The sequence below is a fragment of the Pyrgilauda ruficollis genome, unplaced genomic scaffold, assembly GCF_017590135.1.
Source record: "Pyrgilauda ruficollis isolate IOZ18807 unplaced genomic scaffold, ASM1759013v1 scaffold56, whole genome shotgun sequence".
In the NCBI taxonomy this organism is placed as follows: domain Eukaryota; kingdom Metazoa; phylum Chordata; class Aves; order Passeriformes; family Passeridae; genus Pyrgilauda; species Pyrgilauda ruficollis.
The window spans coordinates 4,963,024-4,982,226 of record NW_024527266.1 but is presented as its reverse complement, the minus strand read 5'-3'; the positions used below and the strand labels follow the sequence as shown (position 1 = coordinate 4,982,226).

At 49.1% G+C, this 19,203-nt stretch overlaps 2 protein-coding genes across 4 annotated transcripts; both read right to left on the bottom strand.

The window, feature by feature from the left end:
* Positions 1-399: 399 nt before the first annotated feature.
* WBP2NL (WBP2 N-terminal like) lies at positions 400-10,081 on the bottom strand. 2 transcript variants are annotated; one of them, XM_041481404.1, is made up of 9 exons: positions 9,969-10,081; positions 6,988-7,096; positions 6,288-6,423; positions 5,892-5,987; positions 4,722-4,814; positions 3,718-3,936; positions 3,220-3,348; positions 2,808-2,884; positions 400-1,951 (listed from the first exon to the last, which is right to left on the bottom strand). In XM_041481404.1, exons 1-9 carry the CDS (start codon positions 10,025-10,027, stop codon positions 1,904-1,906), a joined length of 966 nt encoding a protein of 321 aa, XP_041337338.1. In that variant the 5' UTR covers positions 10,028-10,081; the 3' UTR covers positions 400-1,903. The 2 variants fall into 2 exon arrangements, with proteins under 2 accessions (XP_041337338.1, XP_041337339.1); XM_041481405.1 differs by lacking the exon at positions 5,892-5,987.
* Positions 10,082-11,927: 1,846 nt separating this feature from the next.
* Positions 11,928-18,921, bottom strand: SEPTIN3 (septin 3). Of its 2 annotated transcripts, XM_041481495.1 has the most exons (10): positions 18,736-18,921; positions 18,367-18,495; positions 17,561-17,642; positions 17,050-17,187; positions 16,570-16,687; positions 16,032-16,127; positions 15,117-15,216; positions 14,597-14,648; positions 13,242-13,366; positions 11,928-12,937 (listed from the first exon to the last, which is right to left on the bottom strand). In XM_041481495.1, exons 1-10 carry the CDS (start codon positions 18,896-18,898, stop codon positions 12,753-12,755), a joined length of 1,188 nt encoding a protein of 395 aa, XP_041337429.1. In that variant the 5' UTR covers positions 18,899-18,921; the 3' UTR covers positions 11,928-12,752. The 2 variants fall into 2 exon arrangements, with proteins under 2 accessions (XP_041337429.1, XP_041337428.1); XM_041481494.1 differs by having other exon boundaries at positions 11,928-13,366.
* Between the last annotated feature and the right edge of the window lie 282 nt (positions 18,922-19,203).

Below are 19,203 nucleotides of genomic sequence, written 5' to 3'. Positions count from 1 at the left end.
GGTGAGGAATTTCTTTTAAAGACTTCAAAGGCTCCCCTCTGGTGTAATGTACACAGACGAGGTGCTACGAACGCAGCTGTGATGAGCAGCAGCGTGACACAGCCCCTGCTACAAGGAGTGATGGAACATGAACATGTGCCACTTCTGCATACCTGGGCAAAATCACAGGCACCAGCCACCCTTCCAGCCTTCCCAGGCAGCAAGGGAATAAGCCCCACCTTCTTCACTCCCCCCAGTTACTTGATTCCAGGTCCAGCTTAGCCACACACCAGGGAGAGGGATGTACTGACCCATAGGTGACCCAAGGGAACAGCAGCAGTGGTTGTAGTTCATTCCAGCCTTCTGTGCCGTATGCAAGAATTAAGGTCAACACAACACACACAACACTGAACTAGCAGATAAAGGTATCAACACTCCTGTATTAAAGTGCAATTCAAAAAGTTACAAACATTCATGGTTGATTTTTTTTTTTTAAATACGGAGTTGTTAGAATATCTCTAAGTCAGAAAAAGTGTTTATAGATGAGGAAACTTACTTCCCCCCATGTGGAACTGCTTTAGGAATTCATACTTTTAAGTTGTGCAAACCTGAATTGCAGGAGAGCCCTACCACAAAGGGGGGTGAGGCAAAACACTCCTTCCCCCTCCTTGTGAAGGTACAGAGGCTGTAGGAAGAAGTACAGTCACCCTATATGTAAAGAATCACAAGGGTCTCCACCAGACTAGAGACTCTTCAGAGCAGGTTTAATGGCACTATGTCCTAAGGAAAAAGGAAAGCTTGTGGCTGAGCAGCCAGAGTCTCTGCAAGAGAGCCAAGCACTAGTAACTCCCACCCAGACAGCAGTTCCCAGCCAAGGGCATTGCACCTGTAAGCAACCAGCTCTAGCATTACAGTGCCCACCTGCCCACACTGCTGTGTGTGCTGGGCACACACAGCCTGGCTCCAGCAGCTGAAGGAAAAGATGAAGGCCAGTTTTCCCCTGTGGAGGTAGCACACAGCACAGATTTGCTCAGCAGAGGGAGCCAGGGCTGCAGGACTTGTCTCCTGACAAGGCTACTGCCAGGTCATCTGCCTAATGTAACACATTTTGCTCCAAGACAGGCAGCCTCCTGTGCAGCACTTGACTCCATTATGCTCGAGGCATGGCTGCTTGACACAGGATCATTGCACAGATATGGAGCCTGCCTGGGCAGGGAAGAGACAGACTGATCCTCAGGCCTGCCAGTCTATGAGCTCACTGCCCTGAGGCACACCTTTGTTTGCTTCTCTATTCAATGGCTACAAAGACAGGGACCCATCCCCTTCCCTCTTTCATAGCCAAATGTTTCAGCATCTCTTCAAATGCACTTCCCAAGGTCACGACCCCTCAACTGTTAGTTCAGAATGCCACACACTTCCAACACAATACAGGATGTCCAAAATCCCATCTCAAACTGAACTGCCCTAGAATTTAAGGAAATTTAATACCTGTCTAGGACACCAGAGGATCTGTGCAGGGAACCTCATAGCTCTCCACACCTTTCCTCCTGGATGGTGCTTCAGAAGTCAAAAGTTTGGCATTCCAAGTTGTTTCACTCCAACAAGATCCCAGAGCCTTCATATTTTAGTCCTAGATTAGTCATGTGATACAGTTTAATAAGTCCATCTCTCTCTTCAAGCCAATGGCAGGGCAAAAGGTTAGTCCTTCGACCCCATGAGATAAAGCAAGTAAGTAGGAAAGTGCTGTTGTCCTGCCTCGTGTTGCCACTGACTCAGTGTTTAATGAGGGCAGGTGCTCAGCTGCCCAGCACTGTATCTATTGTAGAGAAACAGAGATCTAGAGATATGCTAACTTCAGGAGTACTAACAGCCAAGTTGTCTTCAGGGAGAGAGAATGTGGGAGGCTGGCTGCAATTTCCTTCTGCTAGTTGTTCTTCTTATCCTCAGGAGGTGCATAAGGAGGTGGCTGATCCTGGAAAGAGATACAGTAGAGTCAACAGCCATGCCTGTTTTAGGACCAGCTCTTTCCAGGCATTCCCAGGCTTGGCTCACCAGAAATGAGTGCCCTGCAGTGAGCTACAGACAGAACCAAGTTCTATGGTTTAAGCTGTCATTTCATCACACCATTCCTCTCTAGTATCAGCTATATTCCATGACAAATGCTGTCTCCGTAACATTTCTAGGAAAAGTCCCCTCAAAACCAGGTAACAAATGGTCTACTGCAAATGGACCATTTAATCCATTCTCCCTTCCCTTCCAGGGCTTTGTCCCTGTTGAAGCTCATAGCTCTGACCCAGCAGAGAGCAAACCCTGGGCTGAGGGCCAGCTTTGCTGCTCCATCAGTCTCCAGTCTGCCAGAGCCAAGCAAGGCAGCGAGGGGCACAGCCAGGCTGCCATGTACCAGATGGAGGCTACAGACAACCTACTGGCTGCCACTGACTGAACAGTAGGAAACCTAGCCCAGAAAGAAAGCAAAACAGAAACCCACATGCCATCACCCTCAAGTGACCTATTCTGCTTTAACTCTCCTCATTTTCAGGCCTAATGGATGCAGAGAGCTGTGTTTTCTATGTGGCCTGCAAGTCTGTTATGGCTTTAGGAGTAAGACAGGAAGTAAATGGCTGTTAATGAATCAATCTTAAGGCCTTCCTCCTTTCCTGACTGAAAAATTCACCAGTCTTCCTCATGGGAGCCTCCCTCCCATAAAAATGCATACTTTCTGTGCATGTTCAACATGAAGGTGCATTAGACTTTGTAAGAAAGCAAAGCACATCTCTGCTAGTGACAGAGGAGGGAGTAGGCACATGAAGACCAGGCATGGTACTCACCATGGGCATGTACACATTGTGTGGGTTGGCAGGGTTGTAATATGCACTGGAAGCTGCTTCCATGGCCTTGCTGCCTCCTGGAAAGGAAGGAGAAGAAGTCTCCTTAAATATCTGAGGCAATGGCCCTAGCCCCAGAGCCTTCTCCCCAGCTTCACCTCTTCCAAGGAGGCAACAAAGGCCCGAGGAGCCAAGAGGAACTGCAGCAAGCTGGATTAGAACTCAGAGCAGCTCAGCAAAGCTGGCTAGGGCTGACCACAAGCTGTGCAGTGCAAGGCAGAGCAGATCCCTACAGAAGACTTGGAGCTCTTGCAACAACAGCTTCTCCACCCCATGCTGTGCCCATGCCATCCTCAGCCCAAGCCCCCAGGCACCATTTGCAGCCAGACCCTGACAACCACCCAATCCCATTTACCTGGCATTCCTGGGCTCACCCAGGCTGGGGGAGCTGTGGGGGCTGAAGATCCTGCAGGAGGTGCCCCAGAGTAGGGTGGTGGGGGTGGCATGTACATGGGGTTCATGTTTGGAAGTGGTGGGTAAATACCTGAAAAAGACAACACCAGGCTGATGCTTTGGACACAGACCATGGGACAGAGAGCTCACAGGCCTGACAGCACATTAGCTGGGGACGAGAGCAGTGGTAAAGGAAGCTCTCCAGGCTTCCCAGGGATTTAATAATTTGCTAATGCCTGTCATGTCAGCAGGCAATAATTCTCTACCAAGCAGCAGCACAATTTGCAAACCACAACTTCACGTAGCTACAATTACAGCGACACATGGGTGTGATCAACAGCACGTGACAGGTTTCTGCAAGGACAAGGTTCCTCGATGGAGACAAAACTACAGCAACCCTCAGCGTACCACTGTCATTTCCTCACAGCTAGCATGAGACATCATTACACAGCTTCCAAACCTGGAGCCTGGGCGTAGGGATAGCCCATGGGCTGTGGAGCAGGTCCGTAGGCATTCACTGGGGGCGGTGCGTAGGGATAGGCTCCGCTGGGGGGCGGAGGGGCAGCGTAGCCTCCCGGCACAGGCGAGTAGCCCCCGGGGGCAGGCGGGCCCGGTGCATATCCTCCGGGAACAGGGGTGTATCCATAGCCAGGGTTCTGCAGAGGAACGCCACTGGAAGCTAAGGAACACACCTTTAGTTTAGTTTTAGTTCTTAAAACTGAATGTAGAGTATAAAATGAAAACAGTCCTGTTAACGCAGCACTGTTTCCCCTTATGTAGATTCACTATATAGTCCTGGCATAGTGCTGTGCCTGAAAGGCACTAGACACAGAGTGCTGAAGGAAACCAGCTGCAACAATACGACCTCACAGGTCCCAGTCCCACCACAGAGCTCCCACTGCTTGAAGGAAAGACCACTCTAAAGCAAGCAGCAGTACAGCATGTTTTCCTTTTTATAAATACACTTTCGTTCTGAAAACAAGTACGTTTTAAAACACCCATTTTTTTTAAAAAGAAAACTTCATCAGAAAAAGAGTTCTTGTTCCTCCATTTGAAAATTTAAAAATAATTTGTTTTTTAAAACTTATTTTTCCCCTCTCCAAATGTGCACGTTAGCTTTCCCCATCTTACTGCACTAGTTTAGAACTGAGAGTAGCTAAGTGAAGCAATTTTTCACCATCACATATTTCAACTTTTTTTTTCCAGTAGAAACAAGGTTCTGTACAAAAAGGTGGTCCACCTCAGAAGCCCAAACCCCACAACATTCTGACTGCACAAAGCACTAAGATGAAATAAAGAAAAAGGATTGAAAGGGAAACCAAAAGCTCCCCTGGAAAGAGAAAAAATACTTTGCTGTGGAAGAGGGCCTAGGGTTTCCCTCTTTCTATGGAGTTCAGAACGAGCACAATTTGCTTACTAGCTCAGCCAGCCATGGGGGAACCACAGGATCTGAAAATCCCTTACCACTAGAAGCAGCTTTCAACATCAGCTGTCCAAACTCAATGGCTCCTCCACTGTTGAAAGTTAGTTTAAATGTCCCCTGTCCTTCCCAGCCACCTAGGAGAGAGAATTAGAATTGAATCCAAGACAGCAAATTTGTTTATACTTCAATTATTATTTTCTTCTTTATTTCAAAACTATTTTGCATCATATTACCAGGAAGAAAGTGTTATGGCACTGCTATCAGAGGTACCCCAAAATAGTATCTCAAGAGGATCAGGAATTTATTGTTTTACCCTTTGAAAGGTATAATCATGTAGAAGCAGCCTACTCTAGATACAAGGCTGCTTTGTTCTTTCCTGAAAGGTTTAATGGAACCTAATAAAGAACAGTGTGAAGATGGAACATTTATTTCACTGAGGATATTAACTGAAAGCCCTCAGATGAAGTTTTGTTGATATCCTCGGTGAACTACAGACCAGGACCTGCAACTCAAGCTAGGATTTAAATCAAATGCAACATCTTTAATCTCACTGACACAGAGAAGCTCAGATTATTAAATGCTGATGTATAATAGCAATTTCTCAGGGAAAAAAATAAAGTAGGCACTGTCTTAAAAGGCAAGTAAGAGTGCTTTGTTTTCCTAGGGCTTTTAGGGATTTGGTGGTTTTTTTGGTGGAAGGTGCTTTGAGTTTTGGTGTTTTTAACAAAAAATATGTGTCATTTAAATATAAGATTTATCTTCCTTGTCTAACAATTAAATTAGTATCAAGAGAGATAGTTTCTTGGGGACACAGTAGAAATAAAGTATAGAAATATAACAAAAGAGTCCATCATGGATAAAGTCGATCACTTGGAGATTCACCTCTACAAAATCACTGTCTTAGTATGACTTCAGCCCAAGAAAGTGAGCCGATCCACAATTCCCAGACAACTCAGTCACTTTAAAATATTGTTATAAACAGGAAACAAAAAGAATAAACACTTCAGATGCCATGAAAACACACATGAAAAGGCTGAAGAGGGAAAAAATTTGAACCAAAAGCCATGTTCCCAATCCCTGTTTATCTTTTGCAATTCCCCATGTCTGGTCATAAACACCTCTGTTAAGTGTTACTGCGGCTTCATTATCAAATTGGGATCAAAGTTAAATCAGTGATGGACAGCAGACTCCCAGATCCATGCAAACCATACCCAAGGGGCTCCTGACGTCCCAAAGACCAACAGTGGTGGCTAATTCCAATTCTGTGTAACAACAGCATGCGCTGGTGCCTTGGTCATTTACCCACCCTTTCAGGTCAAAGAAAGGAGAAAAACAAGCACATTGGGAAAGTGAGTGAACACAATACACGAAGTTAAAGAATTACACAAAAGTCATCCTGGGCAAGTCAGTCCCTGGCCTGAGGGCAGGAATTAACGTGGCAGCAGTGCCCTAAAGTGCAGGAGAGGGGAGTTAGCCCAGTGTGGGCGCACCAGCTATACCATGACAGCTACTCTGCCATTCCTGTGCACATAAGCTGGTCTGGTGCTCAGCAAAAATGGCCTTGTGATGCTTGGGAAGAGTTCCATTTGCAAAGCACTGGCACGTACCTCCGGCCTCGGCCTGGATCTGTCCTTTGATGTAATTGGCAGAGAAAACAGGCTGCTCGATGGAGCACCCTTTCACCAAATAGAACGGCATCATGAAGGACAGCATAGGATCCTTGCCCTTGGTCACAAAGATCATCTGCAAGACAGCAGGGAATGCTTCTGAATGACTTGGATTCAACAGACAGAGTGATGATGGAGCTCTCACCGTATCAGCATTCAAAAAGAGGGTAACTTAACCTCTAGTATGAGTATGCATTGAATTATTTCACAGCTTTAACACTGGGGAGCCCCAACAGATTTGACGGCACATGGCTCACTCACCTGAGGCATGTACATTCCAAAATAATAAACCACTTAAAACACACCTGCACATTTATGGAGTTTTACTGTTCTGGTCTTTAAGGATAATCTAGGAGACTTTGCAAAGGAAGTGTCATTGACTGACACATTATGTGAAATATATTCTCTAGACAGTGATTTCCAGGACTGCATGTGCCTTTGTAGGTGACTGGGATTGTGGCATAGGTATCTATGAATAGGTATCTAGAACTATCCCATTTCCACCTTTCCTTCTCCTATGTAGTGCTGTCAGTGGCCCCTTCCACAATAAAAATCCTTTCTTCTGTCATCAACTACATTTCTGGTTTAAAGTTTACAAGCTCCTGTGAGAAAGAAGCAACCCTGCTGGCATCAGACTTACCCTGTAAGGGGTGAGATACAGCATTCCTTTTTTGGTGCCTTTGAAGATTTCAGGCTTGCCTGTCACGTCACTGAAGGAGAGCTCCACATCTTTGCACTGTTTGAGGACACTGCAGGAAGAAATCAGACAAATTGGAGAGACAAACTTGGTAACACATACCCTCATCACACAGGGCAGGGAATAGCACAGCAGAACTCTGAATATTATCCCAAAGTCCTGCTGTGGGCCCCGCGGTTTTGACTTTGAACAGAGAGGGATGATTTATGCAGACTGGAAGAATTCATCCTCTCATCTCAGACAAGCCCTGCTCCTCCTTCAACAAGGGCACCTTTAATATACAGGGAGGTTTCTATCTCCAAAGGTGTCACACTGAGGAATTCCTCTACACACGAAGACCCTCAGCCCAAAAATCAGGGCACAGACAGGGCTGAGGTGTCAGAAACCATCTCCTTGATGCCAAGGTGTAATCTCAGAGCAATTCTCCCTCCCCAGTCCATGCTCAAATCAAGTCCACTGCACTGGAAAACAGCACTGCTGTGACACCACACCCATTGCACACTGAGGAAGTGGCTGCACTGAAACCCTCACTGCTGACCCTGCCTCACGTGACTGAAGCAAGCTTTTGTAGTAAACAGCACCACGCTGAGGAATGAAGCAATGAGTCGGCAGTGCCAGCAATAAAGATATTATTGTTGGAGATCCACGGGAACATTAGCAGAGTTTCCTAATGACACAAACCCAAATGAGAACTGTGAATGCTGCAGGGTCAGGGGTATAGAGCTGCATGAAAAATTAAATATATTTTCAGAAAAAAAAAAGAGTCATCTTGGGAAAGCATGTCACTGAGTCTATGGTGCAGATCTAAACATACCACACAGTAGGAAAATCTGCAGAATAAACAAAAGAACCCTGAGGGTGATAAACCTTCAGCATGTTACAGTGGCAGAAGACTCCAAGGTGAGCATGAAAAAACAAAGTGACAAAACCCTAAACCAACACAATCCAACCACAATCCCTGAATGGGCTGGATCTAAAATAATCCTTATAAATTCTGCTCAGCATACTGCAGAAGTCAAATTCAGGAAACTGTACAATTATTTGGGGAAAGGAGGAATATTCAGGGCCACCATATGGAAAAACAACCAAATGCCCTATAGTCTCAGGTATTCTGCTCTTTAGGGAAGAGAAGAACACTGCAGATGTATGAATGAAGATGTTGAGAAGTCTAGCTTTGATGAGAAAAAACAACCTGACCAAGAAATTCTACTGGGACACTACTTCATAGCTGAGCTAGATGCAGATTCTCAGACTGGCTGGAAGGGACAGATTTATGAGACAGCAGAGCTCTTTCCATTTCCAAAATGCAAGTGGGAAACATATTCTAAGCTAAATACAACCAACTTTTTGACAGCTTTAATCTTACCAGAACACTCCCTCAATCATGTCTTGGAGCAGCATTGCACATAATTTTGCCTCACTGGGGAGAATTTCTATGCAGTCATTGTAATGTTTACTGCTTTGCAGCCACTCACACGAGCAAATACCACGCAGCCAGCACCACAGAGAGTAACGAGGCTGCTGAACCGGTCTGCACCTGCATGCCTGTCCAGGGCTGTCACGGGAGGCTGTGCCCCTGTGGAGCCACCTGTGACTGAGCAGCACCACAAACAATGTATGGTTTTATGATCTCAAGCCAATGTTAAGGCTTGGAAGGGATCTTAAAGATTATCTGGTCCCAGCCTCCCTGCCATGGCCATGGCCACCCTCCACTAGATCAGTTTGCTCAAGGCATTATCCAAGCCAGCTCTGAACACTGCCCAGGCTGGGGCATCCACAGCTCATCTGGGCAACCCATTCCAGTGCCTCACCACCCTCAGAGTAAAGAATTTCTTCCTAATGTCTAGCCTAAATTTCCCTTCTTTCAGCTTGTGCCCATTACTCCTTGTCCTAGCACTGCAGGCCCTGATGAAGAGCCCCCTGCCCCTGCAGGTCCTGTTCAGACACTGGAAGGTTGCAATAAGGTCTCCACACAATCTTCTCTTCTCCAGGCTGAACAGCCCCAACGTTCTCAGCCTGTCTTCATAGAGGAGTGCTTCATTCCTCTTACCAACTTCCTGGCCTCCTCTGGACTTGCAGGTGAGGTCACACCAGAGTGGAATACAGACGTAGAACCACCTCCCTTGACCTTCTGCCCACGCTGCTTTTGGTGCAGCCCAGGATTCAAGGAGAAATCTCCTTTAAACTGGCATGAGCTCAACACATCCGAGGGCCTTCCTGACTGAAGCATTAGGAGTCAGCTCCAAGCTCAACACAAGATGGAGCACATTTCTCGAGTGTAATTTTCCTATTGATCACCAGACTCAAACCAACTCCTCTGATCCTTTTACTTCGATCCTTTACTGGGCCTCGGGTTTCTAGGATTTCTCTTGCCAGGACGCTGGGAGCAGCCAGCAGGACCGAACTGAAGCCCCAGTCTGTTCAGCTGCTCTGTCCATCCCCGCCCGGGGCGAGGGCAGGCGTCGAGCAGCCGGTTGTGCTTCCATGGAGAGGCGCTTCTCCGCGCCGAGGAACTTTGAATTCAAGTGATCAAGACTCCTACCTTAAATAGTTGCTGCCTCTCTGGCGTCACTAAATGCATGACCTTAAAAAAACCCCAATTCCTTGACTTTTACGAGCGATGGTAGCCGCAGTCTGCACCCAGGACGCCCGCGGGAGCGGCTTTAAGGACCCCCGAGCTTCCGCGGTGAAGACGGGGCAGCCCTAGGGACTGCAGCCAGGCCTGCTCCCCACTGCCCCCAGCCCGCCCCCGCCCTGCCAGGGAGCCCTCAGCGAGGCAGAGCCCAGGCCGAGCCGGGCCAGCGCGGCCGGGCAGGAAACGGGCTCGCCCCAGCGGGACCTCCCACCACCGGGCCCCGCCGCCCGGCCCTGACGAGGGGACAGGGGGCGAGGAGGACCCGCCCGGCCCCGCGGCCCCCCGGTACCTCTCGGCATTGGGGATGACGACACCACCCTCCTGCGAGTGGTTCCTGTTCAGCGCCATCTTTGCCCCGCCGGCCCCGCCCCTGACCCGGTGACGGCAGTGACGTCACATCCAGCGTGGCCCCGCCCCGAGGACGCGTTCCCGCTGGCCCCGCCCCCCGCGGCGTCGGCGGCCGGCGGCGCGCGCGAGGCGGAAGTGAGAGGGAAGCGAGGCGGCGCTGGGTGCTTTAATGGCCGCCGCTGCCGGCGGGGACGCTCTGAGGGGCGGCCCGCCCGGCCCGCGCAACGAACCGCAGACACTGGTGCCTACGCGCCGCCCTGCTCGCTCCTCTGGCTCTCTCTGCTCAGTGCACCCACGCCTGTTCGCTGCCGTGGTTGCCTCGGTGGAGGTTGTCCAGGATTTGCCGTGCTCAGCAAAGTTTTTCTGGCGAACGGCTTTTCTGCTGAACAGCTTGAGAGCCTCCGAATGCGCCGAGTGGGCATCTCTGGTGTAAGGTTTAGACTCTGCCCCTCTGCAACACCCCTCGGGATATCTCAGGGGAACAGCGGACTTGCTGTGCCCATCCTGGAGCTCAGCTGGTGGCGCTCGATTCAGACTTTTCCCGGCTTGTCCATTCACAGAGGCTTCTTCCCAGCAGTATCTCCCGTTGTCGTGCCGCCTGGGATTTCTTTTCTTTTTTGTATTTGCCGTTTGTAGACTTCCTGGTAGGTGCACGGGATGTTGGTAGGATATTTGGCACAAGCAGATGGCAGTGAGGAGTACCTGAGCGTGTTTTTGTCACAAGCTTTTACGGATCCTTTAGATGTAGTCTGTGATCCGACAAGAAATTACAGAGCAGGGTGTAAAAACCACGTTATTACAAAGAGATAAAAGTTCCTAAACCTATAGGGCAAAACACACAACCTTGTCCTTGAAATCCACATTACAGGCAAAGGAAAGTCTCTCTCTTCTGTTGCATGGGTCTGCTTTGCTTTCTTTGGGCAGGGCAGCGTTGTGTCTCTGCCCTAATGCTTGGCTGGGCCCAAAAGTCATAAAGATTACTGTTCTCTAGCCCAGGGTGACAGCAATGGGATGTGGCTTCGTGCTTCAGCGCTGTGAGAAGCAGGGCCCTGGCAGTGTCTTTGATGAGGGTCACGTCTTCAATGTCCTTGGGCTGAGCAGGGCAGGATGGGTGGCAGCGTGGCAGGATGGGTTCTGCAAGGGTCCGTGGTACGGCTGCTGGCACCGGTGACAAGGCTCCTGTTCCCTGCAGGACTGAGGAGCCTGGTGCAGGGGGAAGGTGTGCCAGGCTGCACGCACACCCTGCACACAGGAACATCGGGAGCTGGGAACGTGGCTGGGGAGAGGACTAGGGAGTGCTGGAATGGCCCTCACGTCCTGGTGCTGCTGAGAATGGCTGATGTGTGTGGACAGGGGGGAGTGGGAGTGAAGAGAGCCTTTGCTTTGCAGTGACAGCACCAGAGAAAGCCACAAGACGGACAGATGCTCCTGACAGTTCTGCTAAGGCATGGAGAGCCCTATTGCAGCCCTGGCCCCCATGCAGCTCCGTCAACCAACATCAAGTTGGGCTGAAGTCCTCCTCTGCTCCTCATTTGCTGTTTTCCTCTCTCCAGTGCCAGCCTTTCCAACTCCCATCCCAAGCTCCTGCACTTCCCCTTGCTGGCAGTGCTGCCATGCCAGGCCATGGCATTCCACATGTGCGTTTTAAGTGTGGCTGGCAACTCTCCTGGAGGGGACAGCCCCTGCCAGCCACGTGACATGCAGAGACAAGCTCAGGACATGTCTGGTCTTCTCCCCTCCCTGACACTTTTGACCTCGCTCAGGGACACCCAGAAAACGGCTGACACACCAGCCAGACACAAGCACGTAGTCTTCAGTGAAGCTGTGCCTCTTTCTGCTCACAGGTCTTTACCTTCCCTCCCCATCCCCTCCAGGGAAAGGTAAAACAACAGCTTCTCAACAGGACACAAAAGCACATTGTTAAGAAGGTGTTAGAGCTTGGGAGAGGGAGGAAACAGCCTGAAGAAGAGGAATTTTCAAGTTCTTTGAGAAATGAAGGAGAGACTTAAAGGACCAGAGAAAGTGAGACAGGAAAAGAAAGGATGGGAAAAAGCTACAGAGGTCTAAAAGGGAATGAGGACAAAAGCACAGGAGTGGAGGAGGACATGGGACAGTAAGAGAGCAGAGGAACAGCACTGCTGCAGTAACAAATGCAGCCATTTGAGGAGAATGAGGAAGAGGTATCTCCTGTACCCCCACCCCAGCCCAGTGTTTCTCAATCCATGGCTGTTTGCTCTCCTCCAGGATCCCCAAGGTGCTGTGCCGAGCGGAGCTGTCCCTGGGGGAGGCCCCAGCAGGACCCCCTGTGGCAGTGTCCCTGTGCTCGCACAGCAGAGGGCCCATCTTGTGGGGAAGGCTTGGCCAGGACCTGCTCGGTGCTGGTGGAGAGAGACCACTGCACTGGGGGATTGCAGCAAGGGCATGCGGTGACCCCAGCAATGGGGCAAATGCACCCTCTGCAGCAGGAACACATTCTTTCCCCCTGGGTTTTGCTTCTTTTGGAAACTATATCCATTTTCCCCCAGTACTCTGATGCTTTTCAAACAGATGCTACAGGCCAAGAACTAATTCTGTCTCCTCCCACGAGTCACTTGCTCTGAACCACAAAACGTGCCAGTCTTCTCTCATCTACCCTATTCCAAGCTGCCATTTCCCCTTGGGAAGCCACAGCAAGAAAAGGGGATAAAATACCAGCCCACCATGCCCTCAGACCAACCAGCTGCCTTTACACCCATGGAGATCCAAGAGAAATCTCTGCTGACATCTCTTGAAACATGCATGCATTGACTCCACCATCTCTCCCAGAGTCTCTCCTTGCCATGTGTCCAAGTGATAAAAACAGGACTACAGCATGCCCCACACCTCCCCCCTCCAAAATCCATGCCCCTAGAAATCCTTCCCCCCCCAACACTATTTCCCCCAGGCAAGATACACAGCTGAGACACAGAAACGAGGGAAGGGAAGCTGACGGACAGTCCACTGTGCAAAAACAAACCGAGAATGGGGACACTCTGGGAAGGACGGGGGAGATGCCCCTGTCCCTCTCCGGCACACAGGGAGGCACACGCACGCCTGCACTCACACTTGCATCCTCTCCCTCCACGGAGCACATGCTGCAGAGACAGGCCCACGGCTGAGTCAAGGGTAGCAGGGGTGGGTTGTCTAGCCAGAGTCACCAGGTGACCGTGGAGGGGGAGGGTCTTTCACAGGTTACTCTCGTGGTTTTCCTCTGTCTCCACAGTCATGGGGGGCAGCCCTCCGTTGTCATTCAGCCGTTTGGCCCTGTAGGTCTCATAGTGGATGTTGTGGGTCACTTCTTTTAGGTCCTGAAGGTGGGTCCTGCAGGGGACAAAGTGGGTTGGGAAAGAGGACACGATAGCCAATATCAGCTCAGTAAGTATTATTCTTCTGATGATAATTTTATTCCCCAAAATAAATGGAAGATTTTTTCAATCAGTCAGTTTAGCTAATTATTGTTACCCCTCTTTCATGCATGGATAGCATGGGTGCCATCATACACAACTGAGAGCTAGAGCATCAGCATTTGAGAACACACAGGCAGGATGCAGGACATGGGTTGAAATTCCTGGCTGTGCTTGCCAGTGCCCTGCCCTTCTCTCACCTGTGCAACTGGCCCAGCCACTGGCCATCCTGGTGTGTCACAGCAGACTGGGGCTTATCTGAAGCAGTGGTGAGGCAAGGAAGCACCAGGAGGTGTATCAGGTTCATTGCAGAATACTGCTGTGAGCATCATCCCTAACCTCCATACACAGCCTGGGGGCTTGGATTGTTATAGGCTTTGTGATGATCATTTGGGTAGGATGTTTTTACTGAAAGACTTTGGAAAAGCACCTCTGCTGCAGAAGGTATTACAAAACAAAAATAGGAAAGTAGGGTGATGTCAAAGCATTGTACCTGGCCAAATGTCTCAATAGCACCATACCCACAAGTGGAATGAGCCACAGGGCTTTGGTTTTGAACTGTGTTTCTGTTATTTTCTTATTTTTTGTGTTGTTTTTATAGAGGCAAGAGAGGTCACTCTGGATCTACAGCACTCCTGCAGAATTTGTGCTGAGTCAACTTCATGAAACAGAGTAGAAATAAGACAGGACAATGAAAGCTAATTGAATAGCTTCCTTTTCACTTCCAGCTCATATGTTCCAGCACATCCTTCAACCTGGAAGGAAACACAATCTAGCATGTGGTAGTAACCTCTTAATTACTGACCTGTTGTCAGCAGCAATTAAAAGTTTTTGCAACCACAATGGGATTTTTTAAAACTCCCTTAATGGCAGTTTTTGCAACCTTGAGAGGGGTGGTAGTATCCTGCTTTTCCCCAGGCATCCAGCTCATACATGAAAACTAGCACCTACCTGACACAGTGGTCATGTCTCTAAGAGAGGCACTATAGTATCTACCCTTTAACTCAATCCAACCCTACACCATATAAGCTTTCACTGACTGAAATTTACTTTATTTCTCTTTTAATAGGGGCTATTTCATTCTGACTGGATCTCAGGAAGACTCCCAGCTCGTCAAGAGCACACTAGTGCATGACCATGACCTTACCTGATGACAAAATCTCGAAGTAGGGCAAATTCACAGTGATTGAGGTTTTCCACTGAAAAGAAAGCAAGCAATTATTACATTTGATCTTTTTCAACAGCCCCTTTGTGGTTATAGAGCATGGGACAGTCACTGCCATGGGGGCAGGTTCCAAGTACTTCAGGAAGGACAGGCAGTTGTCTGAACGCCACGCTGCTGAGCATTGAGGAGATACACTAAGACATGCTGAGCAGTCACACATTAATTTTCACTTGAAAACCAAGGCAACCTCAGGAGCTTAGCTTCACACACCATGGTGTTCAGAGTGGCTCCAGCTTCTGCCAGGTCGTGACAGTGGCACCATATTGACCATGGCAGTTCCCTCCTGGCACAACTATTTGAGAATTCTCCTTTTGCTTGGTTTCAAGCAGTTTGTCACAAATGGGATGGGAAGGGTAGCCACAGGACATGCTATCTGGACCCTTGTCTATTACTGTGATCTGCAGACAATGCTTCCAGCTCCCATAAGCAAGAGGTCTTTTACCTTCAATGATTCCCCAAGGTGTTTTCCTGCCCAGGACTCTTTTGCCATTCACTTGGTACTCCTTGTCACTGCCCACTACTGCAAAGGGCATGCTTTCCTGCTGGGGAGAGACACGTGGAAAGATCCATTGAACCCATTCCAGACACCAGCACCACCATGGTTCCCCATCCACCTTTCCACCTCTCAGCTCAACAAACACAAGGCCTTCTCCAAGGGAAGAGATTCTCCAGAGCAAAACTTCACTGGCTGTCCTTTTCACCCCTCAGTGCTATCCCTAGAATTCTGGACTCTTGCTTTCCTGGTGTCCTTGCACCCCAACAAGCTGCGTGGGTAGCTTGCAGCAGTGCCAAGGGGTCCAGAGCTGGGGCACAGCTTTTCTGCAGCATTTCTGAGGAGGGGGATGACCAGAGAAGAAGTACTTTAGCATAACCAACAGAGAGTCTATCAGCCCAGAGCTGCTCATATGGATAGTTTGAGGTGAATATTTCTTGACAGATTTGTAGTTCTTTACAATAGAAAGGGACTCAAATAATCCTTCCCCATAAGCCACATGAACATTCATCAAGTTTAATGGCTGAAATTATACTGAGGAAAGCCAGAAATGGAGTAAGTGTGCAGCTTTTCAGGGAAGTAGGACAGTAGGGGAAGGTATTGGGGACCCAGTTATCTCTGGGAGAAACTATCTGTTTCCAGAGCACAGAGTGCAGGAGACTCTGTGATTCACAGGGTTGTGCAGCTGTTCATAGGTTTACTCTGCTTTACAGATATCCCTGGAAAGAGACTGCAATTACCACAGGAATGGAGATTAAAAAGCAGTTTATTTCTTATGTGTGAGGGCAATAATGCTGAAGTGTGGAACAAAATGTGGTGCCCTCCTCATCCACCCTTCCCCTCCCACAATAAAATGTTTCCTACCCTGATTTTGTCATTCTCTGTTTTATCCTCCAAGTCCTCATCAAATTCTTTCTGGGGATAAAATTCGATCCCATTTACTTCTAGTTCCTTGCGCACCTAATGAGAAAGACATTTTGGAGCACAAAGCAGCACAAACCTGAAGGGAAGGCAGTTGGCAAGGCCAGGCAAACACATCTGGGACACCCTTCCAGTGGGCAGAAGCTGGAGGGATTGTCCCAAGGAAGTGCACAGTAAAGTGAGGACACAAGGCAGCAATGATGAGTCTTTCTTCCCAACCTCAGTTACTTGTCTGGCTCTCCAGTTCCCATGACAGAACATATCACAAGACATCACAAGGACACACACATTTCTTCCTTCTCTAACAGATGCCCTCAGAGATATTAACAGCTGCATCTTCAGGACTTAACCCAGCAACCCAGCACTGGACTTTGTGCACACCCTGGGGACTGCACTGCAATCCCAGGAAGAAGGATACCACTCATTTCTCCCACCTCCAAGCCAGGGCAGGGAAGGATCCCATCCAGAAGAGGAGACTCACTCTTTGTTTGAATTCAGTCTTCTCCTCCAAGGTCATGGTGTCAGCCTTAGCAATAACTGGGATGATGTTCACTACCTTGCTGAGATGTTTCATGAACTCCAGGTCCAAAGGCCGCAAGCTGCAGCCCAAGAAGGAACAAGAGGGAACAGGTCACTTTTTACTGTCCTTGCCTTTCATCCTAATGAGTGTCCAAGCACCAGGGCACCAGTGAACCCTCCCTTGTACATACCCTGCTTGCTGCCCCCACGTTCTCATCTTCTTCCCATCCATTCTGTCCTCTCCCAAAAAACACTGTGGCATTTCTCCTGCTCTTGTAAGCTTAGACCCTTTCAAGCCCCACAGCTCCCAAAGTTAAGCTAAACAGTGCCCAGTCCTGGTGGCAGGATCCCTGGATCCATGTCTGAGGTGCAGCAGTGTAGGGTATATATCTGGCACAGAGGTACCAAGGGCTGGAGGAAGGACAAGGGACTGTGTACATACGAGTGCCCCGTAGGGGAGATGAAGTAGAGGCAGCAGTGCACACGCGTGTCTGGAATTCGTTTCTTCCTTGCAATATTCACCTCCTCTTTCAAAAACTTTTCATATTGCTCATTGATGTATTTCTCAATAGGCTCCCAGCTGTTAAAGTGGGAAAGAGGGATGAATAGACAGGTACAAATCTCCTCGTGTTCCTGCCTACAGTGATCCCAGCTCTGACAGCAGCAAAGCAGTCTCAGGTAATAAAAACAAAATCCACCTGAAGCATCTCGCCATCAGCACAGGTGATTGAGAGATTCTGTAACTGGCCACAGAAATAAGCATTCACCAAGTAATATGTGCATACCCCCAATCACACAGACCCATGGTTTCACAGTCCCACAGCCCCATTATGGGCCCCCGAGTGCAGTAGGATCCCAGATGCTTTCAAGGGCCAAGCAGATGACAGTCACTCATACACCATCCTAACTTCAGCCCTTTCTGGGACACAAGGCCTTGACCTTGTAAAACTCACCAGTTCTCATTGTTGATCTGGTCCCCAAATCCTGGTGTGTCAATGACTGTCAGCTTCATTTTGACACCACCTTCTTCAATGACTGAGGGAAAAATTGCAAACAATCATACTCCTCCCTGGGGACCTGCTCTGATGTGAAACATGTCTTTGTGTCCCACAAGGGAACAACAGAGCTCTGCCCTCATCCCTGCCCAGCAAGCATAACCAGACCAGCTTGTGTCATGCCTCAACAGTTATGGCCCTCATTTCCATCTGTGATCCCAAATTTTGGTAATATCTACACAAAAGCCACCTTACACCAGTCTGTCACCAGAAAATGGATTTGTGCTTGGTCTGTGGCCCAAAGGTAGTACCTACCCTAACACAACTTCCCTCTAACACATCCTCCTGAATCTGAGATGATGCTCATTACCCTGCACCACCACAGGAGTTGTGCTGCTGCTCTGTGAGAAGGTGTGCACCACCAGGCTTGGGATGGGACACAACAATGCAACTTGTGTAGCTTATTAAATGTAACTGCAGGTGAAAATTACTTACAGCAAGGCTTAATCCACAACTGCAGACTAATGCCTTCAGTGATGAAGTCTCTCTATTTGTCTACCCCTCACTTTTGGCTGTGGCATCAGGGGCCTTTCAGATTAAGAAAAGCCTTGTTTGTCTCTGAGGCCATCTTAAACTGTCCTTTAGCTTCCTATGGAGAAAGGGCTGCCTAATACCAAAGAACTATTTGCGTGGACTGCTGGGATCTTCTGCAAAACTATGCTGAGGCATCAGTATTGCTTCCACCCCAGCAGCCTGGCTCTTACCATGCCCAATGGCTTTGATCTCCACTGTCTTGGGGATCTTCTCCTCCCGGTTCCAGCCTGAAGATTTGCGGCTCACCTGGGATTTGAAGAGGGTGTTTACCAGCGTCGACTTTCCCAGTCCACTCTGACCTGAGGATTGCAGAGAAGAAGCTTGTGAAAATTCCCACAGCAGGCCCAAGAAACACAGCCAGGCTGGCAGGGGAAGGGGCTGGAGGTGTCTCCTTGCCTTGTGCAGGCTCTGTTTTCCCTCAGAGCAACTTCTGTCTGCTCCCTCATGCCCTCCCAACAGGGCTTGCTCTCCCACCTGGCCTCAGTCCCTGGGACAGTCCCTGGCCATGGTTCCCAGTTCCTCAGCTGGTCTCTGCCTACCTACGACCATGATGTTGAAGTCGAAACCTGTCTTCATGGTTTTCTTGCGCATCTGCTCAATTATGGTGTCAATACCGATGTAGCCCAGCAAGCTGGTGTTGATGCCCACGGGCTTCATTGGTACGACTGGCTTTTGTCGTGGCTCTGGGACCAGCTCAGACATGGCTGCTTCGTTTTTGCCCTCCACTGATCCTGCATGGGGACAAAGATTGAAAAACCATCATTGAGGTGTAACAACAGCCTCCTTGCTGACCTGTCACAGGGGCTGAGGGCAGCATTGAGCAGCCTTTTCAAGGGCTATGGAGGTTAAGTGAATGTCAAGATCTTAGTCGTAACACTCATCATGGAGCAACATCTACTTGAGTTTCCAGCACACTCTGCTATGTCCCACTCCAGATGAGGAGGTGAAGTGGGGCTCATTGAGAATGCAGCGTAATGATGGCTCCCTCCAAACAGCAGGAGCAGGGG

Coding starts and splice junctions, on each gene's coding strand:
- WBP2NL (XM_041481404.1), bottom strand. CDS start 10,027: ATGGCGCTGAACAGGAACCACTCGCAGGAGGGTGGTGTCGTCATCCCC. Junction 4,815..5,891: donor GGACGTCAGGAGCCCCTTGG/GTATGGTTTGCA, acceptor TCTCTCTCCTAG/GTGGCTGGGAAGGACAGGGG. Junction 1,952..2,807: donor ACAATGTGTACATGCCCATG/GTGAGTACCATG, acceptor ATCTCTTTCCAG/GATCAGCCACCTCCTTATGC.
- SEPTIN3 (XM_041481495.1), bottom strand. CDS start 18,898: ATGTCTGAGCTGGTCCCAGAGCCACGACAAAAGCCAGTCGTACCAATG. Junction 16,688..17,049: donor ATCTCCCCTACGGGGCACTC/GTATGTACACAG, acceptor CTTGGGCTGCAG/CTTGCGGCCTTTGGACCTGG. Junction 12,938..13,241: donor GACAGAGGAAAACCACGAGA/GTAACCTGTGAA, acceptor TGGGGGAAATAG/TGTTGGGGGGGGAAGGATTT.